General features: G+C 46.8%; 1 protein-coding gene across 1 annotated transcript in view; it reads right to left on the reverse strand.

Moving 5' to 3' along the window:
• Window positions 1-18,697, reverse strand: part of ccdc102a (coiled-coil domain containing 102A) — a 98,283-nt gene that overhangs the window by 22,785 nt on the left and 56,801 nt on the right. The window contains exons 4-9 of the mRNA XM_034106504.2: window positions 14,102-14,343; window positions 13,799-13,907; window positions 12,453-12,569; window positions 11,037-11,246; window positions 3,739-3,909; window positions 3,268-3,371 (exon numbers count right to left, since the gene is read on the reverse strand). Coding sequence (XP_033962395.1) covers window positions 3,268-3,371; window positions 3,739-3,909; window positions 11,037-11,246; window positions 12,453-12,569; window positions 13,799-13,907; window positions 14,102-14,343 — 953 coding nt within the window. The remainder of the gene's footprint in view (window positions 1-3,267; window positions 3,372-3,738; window positions 3,910-11,036; window positions 11,247-12,452; window positions 12,570-13,798; window positions 13,908-14,101; window positions 14,344-18,697) is intronic.

Here is an 18,697-nt window from a genome sequence, read left to right on the forward strand (position 1 = left end):
AGTATAAAGTATTCTTTATGTTCTTAGGTTTGGTTTGTAACTGACGACAGGTCTCACCTTCTCCTGCTCATCTTTTACAGGATCACGCTAAAAACTCTCTCAGGACTGTGTGATAAAGTTTAGCTCCGAGCAGTGTGAGTTGTGAGTGACGGCCACGTGTTTACCCCTCAGCACACACACACACACGCACGCACGCACGCACACGCACACACACACACACACACTCTGCTGTGCCTTCAGCAGAACACACACACTCTCTGCTGCTGATAATAGCTCCTGACACACTGCTGCCACTGACACATGCCAACCTGCTGCCTGTAATGGCGCTTTTCCACTGCAGGGCCTCGCACGGCTTAGTACGGTATGGTTAGGCCTTGGTAGGCCAGGCTCACTTTATGCTGCGTTTCCATTACAGTTTAGTTACTGGGGTAGTAACTATAGTAACGCAGTGTAGGCGGGAGATCGGCTGTTCGGCTGGCGGAGCGACGCTGCGTAAAACTGCCGTTAGCAGCTCCTCATATCTGTTCAGAAACTAGACAGAAGATAAACAAGTACAAACCACAGACTGCCTGTGTCATGGAGAATACAGTCGCTGCTTTATTTATGTCTGTAGGCCGTTGTTGTGAGTGTGGACGGTCGGAGCATATACTGTGCTAGCTTAGCCGATCTCCATTCAGAAAACACGCATTTTAAAAGGTTTTCTCTGCCGTCTGTCTGCAGACTTGTCAAAGCATTAATTCATGGTTTTTACTAACCGGTATCAGTATGTTGTTACTTCGGCATCATGTTGAAACGTGTATTACAATTAAATCACGGTCAAATATGTTCATCTTGTTGTAGTTGTAGTTGTAGGTAGCCCCCTCTTGCCAGTGATTCTCTCTGACCATTCAGCTAGTGTTAATTTCGTCAGCTATTTTTTTATTTAGTCTTAGTCCTGTGTTAAATTTCCTTTTTAGTTTTAGTCATATTTAGTCACCTTCATCCTGTTTTTATTTAGTCAAGTTTTAGTCGACTAAAGTCGACTTTAGTCAAAGAAAACTGTTGAGTCTTTTTTAGTCATCAGATTATATAGAACATTTCAGTCAAACTAGTCTAGCCAAAACCAATAATTTGTCATTTTAGTATATAAATAAATAAGATTATATCTTGTCCTTATTTGATGAAAAACACAGGTTGAATGATTAAGCAGCTTTGCAGAGAGTATCTGATCAGGTTTGTGGTGTTTGTACCTGCTGTGTTTTGGCCACATTGCTTCCCTTCTGATGAAACAATGCATTCGCTTTTTTTCTCCGCCTCATTGTAGCGAAAATGGGCCCAAATATCACATCGTTTCTTTCTCCCTAGCAGTGGTGGCTTTAGACTTTTTCGTTGTCAGTCATTTTGACGGACAGGATCGTAACATTTCCGTCATAATCCATTATTATCCGTCGAGTGCACAATGTATCACTCACTCGCGCTGACGGGGGGGTATTCGGTTAACGCGAGTGCGACCACTGCTCCCAAGCCCTGTTGTTGCCATTTTATTTTCTGTTAAATAAGGTTAGTTAGACCATGAGTTAGACCACGAGTTAGACCATGAGTTAGACCACGAGTTAGACCATGAGTTAGACCACGAGTTAGACCATGAGTTAGACCACGAGTTAGACCATGAGTTAGACCACGAGTTAGACCATGAGTTAGACCACGAGTTAGACCATGAGTTAGACCACGAGTTAGACCGTGAGTTAGACCACGAGTTAGACCGTGAGTTAGACCACGAGTTAGACCGTGAGTTAGACCACGAGTTAGACCGTGAGTTAGACCACGAGTTAGACCGTGCGTTAGACCACGAGTTAGACCGTGCGTTAGACCATGAGTTAGACCGTGCGTTAGACCGTGCGTTAGACCACGAGTTAGACCGTGAGTTAGACCATGAGTTAGACCGTGAGTTAGACCGTGAGTTAGACCACAAGTTAGACCGTGAGTTAGACCATGAGTTAGACCGTGCGTTAGACCATGAGTTAGACCGTGCGTTAGACCGTGCGTTAGACCACGAGTTAGACCGTGAGTTAGACCGTGCGTTAGACCACGAGTTAGACCGTGAGTTAGACCATGAGTTAGACCACGAGTTAGACCGTGCGTTAGACCACGAGTTAGACCGTGAGTTAGACCATGAGTTAGACCGTGAGTTAGACCACGAGTTAGACCCGAGTCTTCCTGACAGTTCATATTGTGCCGCTGCCCGGTGTTCAAATGTACCGCCGCGCGCAGCACAGAAACAGCTGCTGCTCTGCCGCAGCACCGGAAATGGAACTGCTGGGAGAAAAACTGACTATCAGAGATTTAACGTTATCTTTGATAATATTTCGTCTCCTCATTTTTCGTCAACGAAAGTAAAGAGAGATTTTGTCATAGTTTTTATTTAGCAAACTACATTTTCGTCTCGTCACTTTTCGTCAACGATATTGCATGATGATTTCGTTACAGTTATTGTTTACTGCCGTCGGTGCCGTCTCGTCATCGTCTCGTTTTCGTCATGGAAAAAAAGGTCGTTGACGAACATATTTCATCATAGTTTTAGTCAACGAAATTAACACTACATTCAGCAGTCGAGAGTGTTTACGTCACTAGTTTAGCATATTCAGCCCGGTTGTTGGCCCGGTAAGAACCTCGATTTTAGAGGGCCAGAAAAAAGGTGAAAAAGTAGTCCTGAGCCGGAACTACCCCTAGAGGAAAAGCAAAAGAACTGTGCTACAGTGGAAAAGGCAGAAATAAACACAATGTCAGACTGAAAGTGAAACAAAGTTATAGTTCTGTCGGGTAATCAGGCTAGGTAGCTATGACCATCATTTATTTTCATTTCCATATCCCTACTTGTTTGCCTGTCCTTGTTTGTCTACCCTCCCTCATACTGTAAACTAAAGCGTCTTTGAGTTGTGAAAAGCGCTATATAAATAAAATGTGTTATTATTATTATCAAGGTGAATGTGTTTATTACACAGCAGCCAATGGCAGGGCAACACTGAGACCTGGGCACAATCCAGAATACATGCACTTCAATAGGGTTGGTCGACCAATGACCTGTGTGTGTGTGTGTGTGCCTGCCTGCCTGCCTGCCTGCCTGTCTGTGTGTGTGTGTGTGTGTGTGTGTGTGTGTGTGTGTGTGTGTGTGTGTGTGTGTGTGTGTGTGTGTGTGTGTGTGTGTGTGTGTGTGTGTGTGTGTGTGTGTGTGTGTGTGTGTGTGTGTGTGTGTGTGTGTGTGTGTGTGTGTGTGTGTGTGTGTGTTACCTTGACTGTAAGTGTTCCAATTGAACCTGCAGGTTCTCAGTCTGCTCCACCTGCTCATCCAGAGATCTCTGCAGTTTCCTGGTCTGGTTATGAGACTCGTCCAACTGGACACACACACACACACACACACACACACACACACACACACACACACACACACACACACACACACACACACACACACACACACACACACACACACACACACACACACACACACACACGAAAAGAACACGTTGTTACTGCTGATTATGTAGTGTGCTAGTTCAAAGTGTGGTATGGCAGATGGTTGCCCACAGGTTGATCTGTGTCCACAGGGCTCCTAGCTTCTACACTTTCTGTCTGTTGGTTGGAACGATTAGTGGAGTTTTGGTTTGGTGGAATAGTTAGAAACGTTTCCAATAAATGGACCAAAGCAATGATGGTCCCTTAGAGGAACATTCAGAAATAGATGCAGAGCCTTGTCCCTACCTCATCCTCCGCCTGTCCCAACTCTTTCTTCAGCTCCTCCACCCTCAGTCGGAGCTTCTTCACTTCGGCCTCGTGGCTCTCCACCCTCCGGTTGGCGTGGGCGAGTTCTACCATCTTCTCTTGGAACTGCTTCTTCAGCTTAGCGTGAACATGGCGAACATCAGCGAGCTCCTATAGAGCAGAGGGGCGGACAGGACAGGGTTAGAGAGACATGTGTACCAGTGAAAATATAAAGATTGACTTCAGCGGTCAGATTGTCTTCACTAGAGGATCTGGTGTTGGACAGAGAGTATAGGAGAGCTGCCCTCTAAACAGAGACACGTCGATCTGACAGACCAGCAGCACCATCCAGGGAGGGCTGAGCAGAGGCCGCAATGGCCAGAGAGTAATAATCAGAGTTGTACTCCACAGGTGGGGGGGGGGGGGGGGCTGAGGAACGTACACATGAACTAATGGCAGCATCAATAATGCACCATTGTTACTCACGGCACTTCCATGTGCTCTCTACTGTCTCAGCTAATGGCCCCCCGGACAGAGCCGCTTCCAAGAAGCATCTCTACATTTACATGAGATATCTACAGGAACAATAAAAGACAGGCGAAGGCGAAGGATCAGGAAATGCCCTTTACTTATTTATTTGTATCTCTGTTTGATCTTTCTAATAAATATTTGATTCCTTGAGCTATCAACAGAGAGTTAGCTCTAACCTCTTGCTTTATTCCCACTGAGAACACACTGAGTGTTAAGGCCCTGACACACCGAGCCCATTTCGCCCGTTGATCGATGTCTGCCCGTCGATGAGCATCATCCCATCGTCCCGCACCGTCGCCTCTTTTCGGCCGTGCCGACACCTTCCGCTCCCGATTGAACATGTCGAATCGGGAGCGGAGGCTGTCGGCACAATAAATCACTCTGATTGGCTGTTCAGCTTAGCGAATCAGTGCATGAGAAGCGAAACGGAAGTGAGGTACGCAAACAAACGATTAAGAAGGCACACACAGCCACACGCAACAGTCCAAGGGCGAACACCGCCAGCACCGCACTAAACATGTTTCGATTGGAAGTCGCTATGGGAAACAGTCTGGGATGGACGAGAGTGAAAATAGAACGCACACACTAGTTGTTGTTTGTATGTATCACGCAGTTTGTCTTCCGGTTGCCTCTTTTGAATGAGGGATACACACTACCGCCGCCTGCTGGTAAGGAGAGGTATTGCCATCCACGCATGCGCAGTGAGTACGTGCTTCTTGGCCGTCGGCTGAAGTCTTTGCGTGTATTTGATTAGAAGAGAAAGGGTGTGTTTCTGTAATGTTTCCTAACGCAGGCGCCCCTCCCCCAAAGAGAGTATTCACTGATAATCAAGGCAATTACCTGGATGCCACGCAAATACTAGTGTAACCCAGAGCAAGATCAAACAAAGAGAGCGGCAGGGTAATGCCGGAGGGAATGATTAAAGGAGGGGGTGGGGTCTGAAGACAGGGAGAGGAGAGGGGGGGGAGGAAGTCATTGGAGGGGAGTATTTTACAGGACAATAAAAGGTTAGCATGAGAACAAAGAGGAGAGACGGCAGCCTGTGAAGGAGAACACATTTATAAGATCATTAACGTCTGACATGAAGATAAAGATTAGAGACAGGAAAGAGATGAAGACGACCTCTAAAGGAAAGAGTCTGACACTGTGAAAAAATAACATTATCAAAATGTGTTCTTCCTTAATGTCTGACTTCCTGTTTCCTCTAAAAAGACAGTTAATTCAGATTGAGCTGCTCACAGTCGTTCCCATCAACATGTGCTCGACAGGAAGGAACAATGCCTCTAATGAGGACTACTTCCTGCAGCGGATTAATACATATTTGATGCTGTCACCTGGATTTAGATACTTACCATTTATTTATTTATTTTTAATCAACTTTATTAATCATTTTTTATACCATCATTTGTACATTTTAAGCGTGAACATTTAAGTTTCCAAAATAAAGCATTATGTAACATTTGTGTGATACATCCTGTATGCAAAGAAATGGAAAACAACATTTCTGTTAGAGGATTTTAAACGAATATTGGCACTCACAGAATGTTTCAATTGTTCAACTTAACATAGAATAAAGATAGAGCGTAAACATATGAGAATAGGACACAAAATAGGAAAATGATATGTGACACCTAGAGGAAGACACACACACACACACACACACACACACACACACACACACACACACACACACACACACACGGCCTGTGATCGGTCAGACAAAAGGCCTGATTCCATGGATAAACGGGAGGAGGGTGAGCGGCTGGGAGTCCCTGACTCCATTAAACATGAGAGATTATTGAATGATCTATGAGCAGGACTGTAGCTGATGGACAGTCCATCAGCTACAGTATGACGGACAGACAGTCCATCAGCTACAGTATGACGGACAGACTGTCAATCAGCTACAGTATGACGGACAGGCTGTCCATCAGCTACAGTATGACGGACAGACTGTCCATCAGCTACAGTATGACGGACAGACTGTCCATCAGCTACAGTATGACGGACAGACTGTCCATCAGCTACAGTATGACGGACAGACTGTCCATCAGTTACAGTATGACGGACAGACTGTCAATCAGCTACAGTATGACGGACAGACTGTCCATCAGCTACAGTATGACGGACAGACTGTCAATCAGCTACAGTATGACGGACAGGCTGTCCATCAGCTACAGTATGACGGACAGACTGTCCATCAGCTACAGTATGACGGACAGACTGTCCATCAGCTACAGTATGACGGACAGACTGTCCATCAGCTACAGTATGACGGACAGACTGTCCATCAGTTACAGTATGACGGACAGACTGTCCATCAGCTACAGTATGACGGACAGACTGTCCATCAGCTACAGTATGACGGACAGACTGTCCATCAGCTACAGTATGACGGACAGACTGTCAATCAGCTACAGTATGACGGACAGTATGACGGACAGACTGTCAATCAGCTACAGTATGACGGACAGGCTGTCCATCAGCTACAGTATGACGGACAGACTGTCAATCAGCTACAGTATGACGGACAGGCTGTCCATCAGCTACAGTATGACGGACAGACTGTCCATCAGCTACAGTATGACGGACAGACTGTCCATCAGCTACAGTATGACGGACAGACTGTCAATCAGCTACAGTATGACGGACAGTATGACGGACAGACTGTCAATCAGCTACAGTATGACGGACAGGCTGTCCATCAGCTACAGTATGACGGACAGACTGTCAATCAGCTACAGTATGACGGACAGACTGTCCATCAGCTACAGTATGACGGACAGACTGTCCATCAGCTACAGTATGACGGACAGACTGTCCATCAGCTACAGTATGACGGACAGACTGTCAATCAGCTACAGTATGACGGACAGTCTGTCAATCAGCTACAGTATGACGGACAGACTGTCCATCAGCTACAGTATGACGGACAGACTGTCCATCAGTTACAGTATGACGGACAGTATGACGGACAGACTGTCAATCAGTTACAGTATGACGGACAGTCTGTCCGTCATACTGTAGCTGACGGACAGTCTGTCAATCAGCTACAGTATGACGGACAGACTGTCCATCAGCTACAGTATGACGGACAGACTGTCCATCAGTTACAGTATGACGGACAGTATGACGGACAGACTGTCCATCAGCTACAGTATGACGGACAGACTGTCAATCAGCTACAGTATGACGGACAGTCTGTCAATCAGCTACAGTATGACGGACAGACTGTCCATCAGCTACAGTATGACGGACAGACTGTCCATCAGTTACAGTATGACGGACAGTATGACGGACAGACTGTCAATCAGCTACAGTATGACGGACAGACTGTCCATCAGCTACAGTATGACGGACAGACTGTCCATCAGCTACAGTATGACGGACAGACTGTCCATCAGCTACAGTATGACGGACAGACTGTCCATCAGTTACAGTATGACGGACAGACTGTCCATCAGCTACAGTATGACGGACAGGCTGTCCATCAGCTACAGTATGACGGACAGACTGTCAATCAGCTACAGTATGACGGACAGTATGACGGACAGACTGTCAATCAGCTACAGTATGACGGACAGGCTGTCCATCAGCTACAGTATGACGGACAGACTGTCCATCAGCTACAGTATGACGGACAGACTGTCCATCAGCTACAGTATGACGGACAGACTGTCCATCAGCTACAGTATGACGGACAGACTGTCAATCAGCTACAGTATGACGGACAGTCTGTCAATCAGCTACAGTATGACGGACAGACTGTCCATCAGCTACAGTATGACGGACAGACTGTCCATCAGTTACAGTATGACGGACAGTATGACGGACAGACTGTCCATCAGTTACAGTATGACGGACAGTCTGTCCGTCATACTGTAGCTGACGGACAGTCTGTCAATCAGCTACAGTATGACGGACAGACTGTCCATCAGCTACAGTATGACGGACAGACTGTCCATCAGTTACAGTATGACGGACAGTATGACGGACAGTATGACGGACAGACTGTCAATCAGCTACAGTATGACGGACAGACTGTCCATCAGCTACAGTATGACGGACAGACTGTCCATCAGCTACAGTATGACGGACAGACTGTCCATCAGTTACAGTATGACGGACAGACTGTCCATCAGCTACAGTATGACGGACAGACTGTCAATCAGCTACAGTATGACGGACAGTCTGTCCATCAGCTACAGTATGACGGACAGACTGTCAATCAGCTACAGTATGACGGACAGACTGTCCATCAGCTACAGTATGACGGACAGACTGTCCATCAGCTACAGTATGACGGACAGACTGTCAATCAGCTACAGTATGACGGACAGACTGTCCATCAGCTACAGTATGACGGACAGACTGTCCATCAGCTACAGTATGACGGACAGACTGTCAATCAGCTACAGTATGACGGACAGACTGTCCATCAGTTACAGTATGACGGACAGTATGACGGACAGACTGTCCATCAGCTACAGTATGACGGACAGACTGTCCATCAGTTACAGTATGACGGACAGTATGACGGACAGTATGACGGACAGACTGTCAATCAGCTACAGTATGACGGACAGACTGTCCATCAGCTACAGTATGACGGACAGACTGTCCATCAGCTACAGTATGACGGACAGACTGTCCATCAGTTACAGTATGACGGACAGACTGTCCATCAGCTACAGTATGACGGACAGACTGTCAATCAGCTACAGTATGACGGACAGTCTGTCCATCAGCTACAGTATGACGGACAGACTGTCAATCAGCTACAGTATGACGGACAGACTGTCCATCAGCTACAGTATGACGGACAGACTGTCCATCAGCTACAGTATGATGGACAGACTGTCCATCAGCTACAGTATGACGGACAGACTGTCAATCAGCTACAGTATGACGGACAGACTGTCCATCAGTTACAGTATGACGGACAGTATGACGGACAGTATGACGGACAGACTGTCCATCAGCTACAGTATGACGGACAGACTGTCCATCAGCTACAGTATGACGGACAGACTGTCCATCAGCTACAGTATGACGGACAGACTGTCCATCAGCTACAGTATGACGGACAGACTGTCAATCAGCTACAGTATGACGGACAGACTGTCCATCAGCTACAGTATGACGGACAGACTGTCCATCAGCTACAGTATGACGGACAGACTGTCCATCAGCTACAGTATGACGGACAGACTGTCCATCAGCTACAGTATGACGGACAGACTGTCCATCAGCTACAGTATGACGGACAGACTGTCAATCAGCTACAGTATGACGGACAGACTGTCCATCAGCTATAGTATGACGGACAGTATGACGGACAGACTGTCCATCAGTTACAGTATGACGGACAGACTGTCCATCAGCTACAGTATGACGGACAGACTGTCCATCAGCTACAGTATGACGGACAGACTGTCCATCAGCTACAGTATGACGGACAGACTGTCAATCAGCTACAGTATGACGGACAGACTGTCCATCAGCTACAGTATGACGGACAGACTGTTCATCAGCTACAGTATGACGGACAGTATGACGGACAGACTGTCAATCAGCTACAGTATGACGGACAGTATGACGGACAGACTGTCAATCAGCTACAGTATGACGGACAGACTGTCCATCAGCTACAGTATGACGGACAGACTGTCCATCAGCTACAGTATGACGGACAGACTGTCCATCAGTTACAGTATGACGGACAGACTGTCCATCAGCTACAGTATGACGGACAGACTGTCAATCAGCTACAGTATGACGGACAGACTGTCCATCAGCTACAGTATGACGGACAGACTGTTCATCAGCTACAGTATGACGGACAGACTGTCCATCAGTTACAGTATGACGGACAGTATGACGGACAGACTGTCCATCAGCTACAGTATGACGGACAGACTGTCCATCAGCTACAGTATGACGGACAGACTGTCCATCAGCTACAGTATGACGGACAGACTGTCCATCAGTTACAGTATGACGGACAGACTGTCCATCAGCTACAGTATGACGGACAGTCTGTCAATCAGCTACAGTATGACGGACAGACTGTCCATCAGTTACAGTATGACGGACAGACCAGGAGCAGGCAGACGGGCAGCTGTGTACGTTGGTCTGCTGGCAGTTTAACAGATCAGTCTGACGTCTGAATGAAGAGCTGCATGCGCTCTCATTGGCTCTCTCCGGCTCTGGTGCTATTTCAATGGGCAGCTGTGGGGACGGTGTTCAACACAAGGTCAGGGCACAATCTACCTCCATGTACAGGGACACAAAGGTGTGTGTGTGTGTGTGTGTGTGTGTGTGTGTGTGTGTGTGTGTGTGTGTGTGTGTGTGTGTGTGTGTGTGTGTGTGTGTGTGTGTGTGTGTGTGTGTGTGTGTGTGTGTGTGTGTGTGTGTGTGTGTGTGTGTGTGTGTGTGTGTGTGTGTGTGTGTGTGTGTGTGTGTGTGTGTGTGTGTGTGTGATCTGGTTACCTACATACATTCCATGTGTTTTCTATCAGCTAAGTTGTCATTAAAAGGACATTTCCCTAAAGTCAAGAATCAAAAGATTGATAAACAAGCTTTGTGAAAATCTGTGTACCTTTGTTTGAATTGTTTTTCTTTTGTAAACCAGTAAGCAGAAAAGCTTCTTTACTTTATGAAATGGTCACATGCTCATGGGAGTGAGAGCCTCAGCGTTCCCGCTTACTGGTGAGAGACCCGTTTGAAACAAAGGTACAGGCGGTGGCAGCTGGAGTCCCGCCCACCTTGTTCCTCTCGAACAGCTCGCTCTGGATGGCCTTCATGTCGGTGTCGAGTGCAGAGGCAGCCTGGCGCCGCTTCTTGGCCAGCTGCTCCTGCAGGTCTTCAGCCTGGGCCCTCAGCTTCTTGTTGTCTCTCTCCAGGGCCAGCTTGTCCGTCTCCAAGCGCTCCCTGCGTCCCCATTCCGCAGCGTTCTCCACCTGCAGCCTCTCCATCTGACAGAGGCCGGAGCAGAGAGCAGAGAGCAGAGAGGCTGAGCACGCTGGGGTCATACAGCCTCCTCCTGAGCTGAGAAGCACCACATGTGGTTACAGCAAAGACAGTTCAGAATAACTTTCACTGAGTAAAAGTACATAAGTATTATCACCAACATACACTTCAAGTTACCAACGTATTCATTCTGCCTGAGAAAAGAGTAGAGTGGGGCAAGAGTCCTTAACCTGGAAGTGTCTCAGCATGTTGTCACTTCCGGTGCCCTATCTGGGTAGTCAACGGTTACCTGAATGGGAGCTTTTCTGAGGTTTGAACACGTCGACATGAAATAACAGAAGTTCACACCAGCTCCAGCCAGATGGGATGTTTAGGGAAAGGCTCTGCCATGTGTGATGCTCACTCCAAACACTACTTAAAGAGCCTGTGACACGGTTTTCCCCCATCATCCAAACCCATCAATTTGAGTACATATTGTCCCCTTGAAAACCGTTACTGAACTGATTTTGGATATTTGTACTTTGATAACCATTAATCTGCCTTCAATGTTGACAATTTTCTGGATCTTCTCGCGGATTCTTCAAGTCCCGCCAAATGATGGGTGACGTCATTGCGGGCACAGCGCTCCAGCTGCACCGTCCAGGATCCCAGCATCTGCATGCAAACCTTTATATATATACAGTCAGATGTAAACGCACGACGGCGCACACAGCAGCAAGCTCAGACAGCGATGACAGGTTAATGTTGAACGTGTCAGAGAGCTCATATGACGTCACTTCCGGCTTCCCCCAAAACTTCAAAATGAGTCGAAGGAATTTCCCCGCGATGTTCGAAATTATTGATATTTATCGGAACGGTATCGCTTTTTCTTTTTTAAACTGAAGTTTCGAGATTACTAGTAGCCCAATATTTCATTGCACAACAGTTGATGGGATGCTGTCACAGGCTCTTTAAGGTAAGGGTTATGATTGGACCGTCAGGTTTCAGGCTGCTGGAATTCTGTCCTAAGTGTAGGTGGGCTCACTGACTGCTCCACAGGCAGGGAGAACACTGTAACCATGACGACGAAAGAGTAGCTATTTCATCAAGTTAAAAAAAAGGGTTAAACCATAGCTTTCAACAACACTAGATACAGTTAAAAGAAAGGTCCTCCTCCTCCTCCTCCTCCTCCTCCTCCTCCTCCTCCTCCTCCTCCTCCTCCTCCTCCTCACCTCAGCCCGGAGCTCGGCTAGTTTCTTGTCCATGCTGGTCCGGGCCCCCAGCTCGTCCTCCAGGTCTTCAGATATGCGGCCCAGTTCATCCTGATGCATCTCTTTTAGCAGGTTCAGCTGCAAGGAGTCAGGAGGGGGGGGGGGGGGGGTATTTCAACATTACAAAGCTTCCTTCCTGATCCACATGAACATTAGATGGTGCTTGATGTTTAAACTATAGCCACATCTTTCACATGTGTTGATGTTGTCTTTGCTTTGACTCTCCATGGTGTATTGCACTAAGTCGCTTTGGATAATAGCATCAGCTAAATGTCATGTCTCAACTTGTTTTCATTGAATTAAAATGTAGTAAATGTGTCCTTTCTGCATCTGGCCTTTCCCCTGTGGCATTTGGCTGTTGGCGTCCATTCTATTCTATCCTTGATTTGTTGCTGTCTCTATGCTCTGAGGAGAGGTGGAGCAGCATCAGCCATTACTACTTTAATCAAATCAGAAAGAGAAGATAACATCGTTTCATATCTCAACGGTTCCAACTTTGCTTGACATTCAGTGTCCAGTTAGTTTCCTTTGCTTCTTCAAAGGTGGCCATTTCCAGAAGCAAAGCTCTGCTGCGATGGAAGTATCAGGACAACGAGCTGCAGATAAGGAAGACCCCCCTCTCGGAGTCTCGTCAGACTTCACCCCATCCCGCTCTCATCTCCCCTCCATCACCTCTCCCCTCCTCTCTGTCCCAGCGTGTCCTTCTGCCAGTCTGTACACAACGACTGTGCGTGTGTCCTCTCCTTCCTCTCCTCCCTGCAGCTCTGTGCTGCCCCCCAGTGGTGGAGTACTGCCAGCACACCCGTCATGTTTCTGGTAAATGTACTTAAACATTGCAGGCTATATTTTCAACTGAAATGCATCAATCGGGTGCAATTTTTGAGCAAATGCGGAAATAAAAATGTGCTTTTATACATTAAAATGTAATAATAAACACATTGGTTGAAAAGAAAGCATGACTGCTGTCTTCTGGGGGAGACGCTTCCTCTGACGATGTCACTGTCCATGAAATACCTTTGAGTGCAGCTGGAGGACAGGGTGGAGTGGGCCTGGAACATGGGGGTCCTCCACAAGAGGGGCCACGGCCAGTTCTACTTCCTGCGGAGGTTCAGAGGCTTCACTAGTAAACAAAGGCCCCCAAAACCCTTTGAGGACTCTGCGCAGTCAGACCTCTTTCTAAGCGGAAGCATTCGTCCTGCTGTCAGTCACAAACACATTTCACACGACAAACCCGTCCTGTTTTCGGAGCCAGTCGGTCGGTGGCCCCTCAGCCCAGACATTAAGACCTGAGGTCCTGGAGGTCTCACCTGTTTGAGGGTCTCCTGTTTGGTCTTGCTGAGCTCCTCATATTTCAACTTCCACTGAGTGAGGTCAGCCTCCAGCCTCTCGATGCTCTTACTCAGAGCCAGCTTGTCACTGGGGGAGACACAAACACACAGGTTTTCAAAGAATGCATCCTACTGTTCTGCGGCCTGAGCGGGTGCTGAGCGAATCCTTTCAACCCTCCATCAGGAACACATATCGGAGTCTTGGCGGTGTCGGCAGCTGCCCCACAGAGCAGGCTGCTGGGTGGAGTGATAAAGTGATGGATGGGTCTGTGTTTCTCTTACTCTCTCTCCTTCAGCAGCACCTTCTGGGACTCGTCCAGGCGGAGCTGCAGGGCGTTCAGTTTCCCCGAGTCCTCCTCCCCAGTGCCGAGCTCCTCCCACAGCTGCCTGCTGCGCTCCTGCCGGCTCAGAGCGGAGGATGAGCGGGGGGTGGAGGGGTTCACAGCCCCCCGACTCTCCCAGCACTCCTGAGGGTCACCGTCCGGGGCGCGGGAGTGCAGGGCGGACTCCAGCACCTCCAGGTCCTGGCGGAGACACAGAGGGAGGAGAGGATGAAGAGAATGAGCTGATGTTTATCAGAGAGAGAAGGAAGGACTCTCCATTAGCAAGCTACGTTAGTGAAGCACTTCCTGTTATCAACACTCTTTGCTTCATACTGACAGAGGGAGCAACACAGGATACTATTCACCGGGCGATGGAAGCCGTTAGCGCCTCTCTCCTGGAATAGTCTTCTGAGAAGCATTTGCTCTCCCAACATTCTATGACTCCTAACCAATCATCTGGCTCCCTTTCAGTATAGCTCTCATTCCAAATCAAATATAATTTATATTTGATCTAATCGCCGAAATAGTAATACTATAATGTAATAAATACTGTATGGTATAGTAATGAAACGTAAAATGGCATTTAACTGACTGGTGTTTTGCTGGTGAGAGATTTGCGTTAGCGTGTAGAAGCTAGTAAGCTACTATTTGTTTTAGATAGGCACAACATGTTTCAGACCTTATTTTCCTGTTCCATGTTAAAATAAACCATGTTCAGTGGTACCGCTGAGAACGAGTTGTTTTTTTGGTCATGGAAAATCAGGTAAAGGTCCTGGAGAAGTCATGGAGAAGTCATTGGTGAAAAGTGTATGAACCCTGACTATAAACAGCCCCTCCTGTGGCCTGAAACAAGATACATATAATCATCTCTGGTTTCTTAGCTAGACTGTATGACATACATACAGGTAAACTGTCTCTCTTTGAGTTTTGTGGAAACCAAAATGATGAGGACACCATCTGGGCTTTGGGAAACACGGACCCACATTTCTCACAATGATCTGATGTCATAGTCCAAATAACAAATCCAATAACCACCAATGAATATAATCCAGGGTTCATACACTTTTTCACCAATGACTTTTCCATGACTTCTCTATGACCTTTACCTAATTTTCCATGACCAAAACAATTACTCTTTCTCAGCGGTACCACTGACAATTACGGAGCCCCCTAGGGGACATGGAGAAGGGGAAAAAAGTATTTGAAAAATAAATTAAAAAAAAGCTTTTGCGAGATCTCACAAACCCCGTTGCAGTTTGTAGACGGTCCCTCAGCACTCCTCTCCCTCCTCCAGCTGCAGATTGTGACCAATTCTTGCTGTTTAGCTCGGATGACGGCGCGTATCGAACAGTTCTGATAAAAACGACTCTGTAGCTCGTTGTCTACCTTGCTATGATTGTAAAGTCATGTTGTTTGTATTTTTACAACGTTATGTTCATGAGTTATTGATCCGCGAAATTAGAATCTGTCAATAACTCAGCTCAGAGGAACGACAGGGCCGCCTTAATGCACGGGCTGACCTGGGCTGAATCCCAGGGGCCTACGGAGATCGGGGGCCTGTCATGAGCCAATAAAAAAAAAGAAAAGTTTAAAATTAAAATGGTTTTTTATTTCGGATGTTTTTTTAAAATGTTAAATAAACAAAGTCTTGGCTTTCAGATTATGAAACTTGTATTTCCAAAATCACACGATAAATACATTTTTGAAGCTTGTAAAGGGAAGAAGACAGCTCTCCCTCGCCACTCTGCTGTTCCACAGCGCTGCCCCCCCTGCCTCCGGCTGACATTATGAATGCAAGGCGTATAGTAATCATAGTTAACACGGCAGGGTGCGTTACAGTTTGTTTTCATCTGGTTTCAAATAAACAAAGTCTTGGCTTTCAGAATATTAAACTTGTTTCGGCAAATTCAGATGATAAATACAACTTTGAAGCTTCGGCATAATTACAAGCGGAGAACGGAGTAACTTGACGTCACAGCGGGCACAACAACAGCCGGGGTTTCTCGTGAGGGTTTTCCCCGGGAAAAAACATTTTTGTGTTTGTGTGTATTGTACACACAAACGCAAAAATACACAAACACACACGTATACACACACACACACACAAACACACACACACACACACACACACACACACACACACACACACACACACACACACACACACACACACACACACACACACACACACACACACACACACTCGTGAGCTTCCCCCAGACCAGTAATCCAAACGAAAATATCTTCCCTCCGTAGTATTTTGATCATTTGCTCCGCTAACCAATCAGATCGATGGATTCCAGAGACGACTCCGTAACAGTCAGTGGGCACCACTTAACAGCCAATCAGAATGAGAATATGTTTCACATGTGACTTACTCAAATTGCGAGTGATTGAGTGACGGATGAAGGTTGTTTAGGAGAAAATGTCGGAGAAGAAAAAGTTTGAGAGTGGCGCTCGGAAAGGAAATTGTTGAGGGAAAAGGAGTTTGGAGACAAGCAGCTGTTACAAAACATGCCGAAGCTTACAGGTTATTTTAAACCTGTAAGCCGGGATGAAGAGGAAGGACAGATGAGTTCTGTACGTCACTCATCTGGAGGAGAGGACCAGGCGCGCGTAGAGCAGAGTGGAGCAGTGCGATCACAGAGCCTGCCGAGGCTATACATGACTTTGATTTGTTGTTTAAATGGGGGGCCTACAAAACCATCAGCCCCAGGGCCTGATGGAAGGTTAAGGCGGGCCTGCGTGCATGTCCCCTCGCTCTGAGTGTTCTCTTGAGGTGTCTTCACTTATGTGAAGCCCGTGCCTATTGCTAGCAAGCACTGATGTTATATCTTTAGATTTAATGCCACGCTCAAAGTAAAATCGATGAACCGCTCCATTGTTGTGGTTTCTGTGTTGCCATAGCAGCCGAACTGACCAGGAAGTACATTGAGCTAAATGAAAAGTTTTGCGAGAACATTTTTTTTTCTTCTCCATGTCCCCTAGGGGGCTCCTAGAAAATGGTTTATTTGAACATGGAACAGGAAAATAAGGTCTGCATATGAAACATGTTGTGCCTCTCATGTAGTAGGCTTACTAGCTTCTACACGCTAAAGCAACTAAAATCTCTCACCAGCCCAATACCTCGTCAGTTAAATGCCATTTTACCTTTCATTACTATACCATACAGTATTTATTATCATTACAGTATTACTATTTCGGTGATTAGATCAAAAATAAATTATATTTGATGCAACTTTAGTTACATTTCCATGACTTTTCCAAATATATTGTTTTCCATAACTTTTCCAGGGCCTGGAATTAACATTTTGAATTTCCATGACTTTTCCAGGTTTTTAATGACCGTAAGAACCCTGATAATCATTCCTTGCAGTCCTACTTGAGTCCCAGTCCAGTGGACCCGTGTCGCTGTGGGAAACATAACGACTATCAGCTGTCTGTTTATCCCAACCAAAACCACTCACAGCATCCTCAAGAAAGAGAAGTCAGGGGGAATGGGTCAGGAGTCAGTAGACTACCGAGTAAGATGTTCAGCTCCGAAGCCAAATACTTTGAAAACATTTGAAGTATTTTCTGACAAAATGATGTCTGTTTTAGGCCAAAAGCCTGATTCTCACATCAGTTGCCAGATGGATGAAACATTTCAGCTCCACAGCGTACACCACTGAATGTCATAAAGCATCACTGGAATATTTCCAAATGTGTGGCCTAAGAGTGATCTGAATTCCTTGGCATGATGCTAACCAATCAACACCCTCTACACAAAGTCTGATTGCTTGTTTGGGATGACTGATGTTAAGCATGAAAGATTCCTTTTAAACTCCACATGTATGACTATTCGCAGGAGAGTGCATCGGAGCTGTGCTGCTGCTGTCATTACAGCCCCCCCCCGACAGAGGGCCCCCCCGTGTAACAGATGTTCGTCAGACAAAGTGAGCCACATGTGGAAACACTCAGCCTGAGAACAGGAAATAAGGCTCTGCTGTGTGTGGGTACCCGTGAGCCACAGTATCACGGTGTACTGTCAACGCTACAGCCCCAATATGTGTGTGATGCATGTGTGTTACCATGGAAACCCTGCCTGAGACTGTTGAAGGTCATGTGTGATAGGCAGTGACAGTGTTTATATTTACTGCCCCTTCGTTATGTGGTTACAACGCATACGTGTGCGTGCGTGCGTGCGTGCGTGCGTGCGTGTGTGTGTGTGTGTGTGTGTGTGTGTGTGTGTGTGTGTGTGTGTGTGTGGGTCAGAGAGAAATGCAGTTGTTCTGGATGTTTCCTGTGGTTTTCATTGAGATGCATTCTGTGTTTATTCAGCGGCCGGTTCACTAAGACTGTGACTGGGTCCTTGGTCCGCTCCTCAACCCGCCCTGGGGCTGAACATCCACACTGAGTCTCATCCCACATGTTCCTCCAGTATCTGTTTGCACACAGTCACCTGACTGTGTGCAAAGGAGACGTTCATGGAGGTGGCTCTTGTTGGAAAGCTCATGTTGTTGTTAGTGAAGCAGAAGATAGACCTGTGTGACGTCTGAGAGGGTTACTGCCCGGA

The sequence above is a fragment of the Pseudochaenichthys georgianus genome, chromosome 3 (assembly GCF_902827115.2).
Source record: "Pseudochaenichthys georgianus chromosome 3, fPseGeo1.2, whole genome shotgun sequence".
Classification (NCBI taxonomy): domain Eukaryota; kingdom Metazoa; phylum Chordata; class Actinopteri; order Perciformes; family Channichthyidae; genus Pseudochaenichthys; species Pseudochaenichthys georgianus.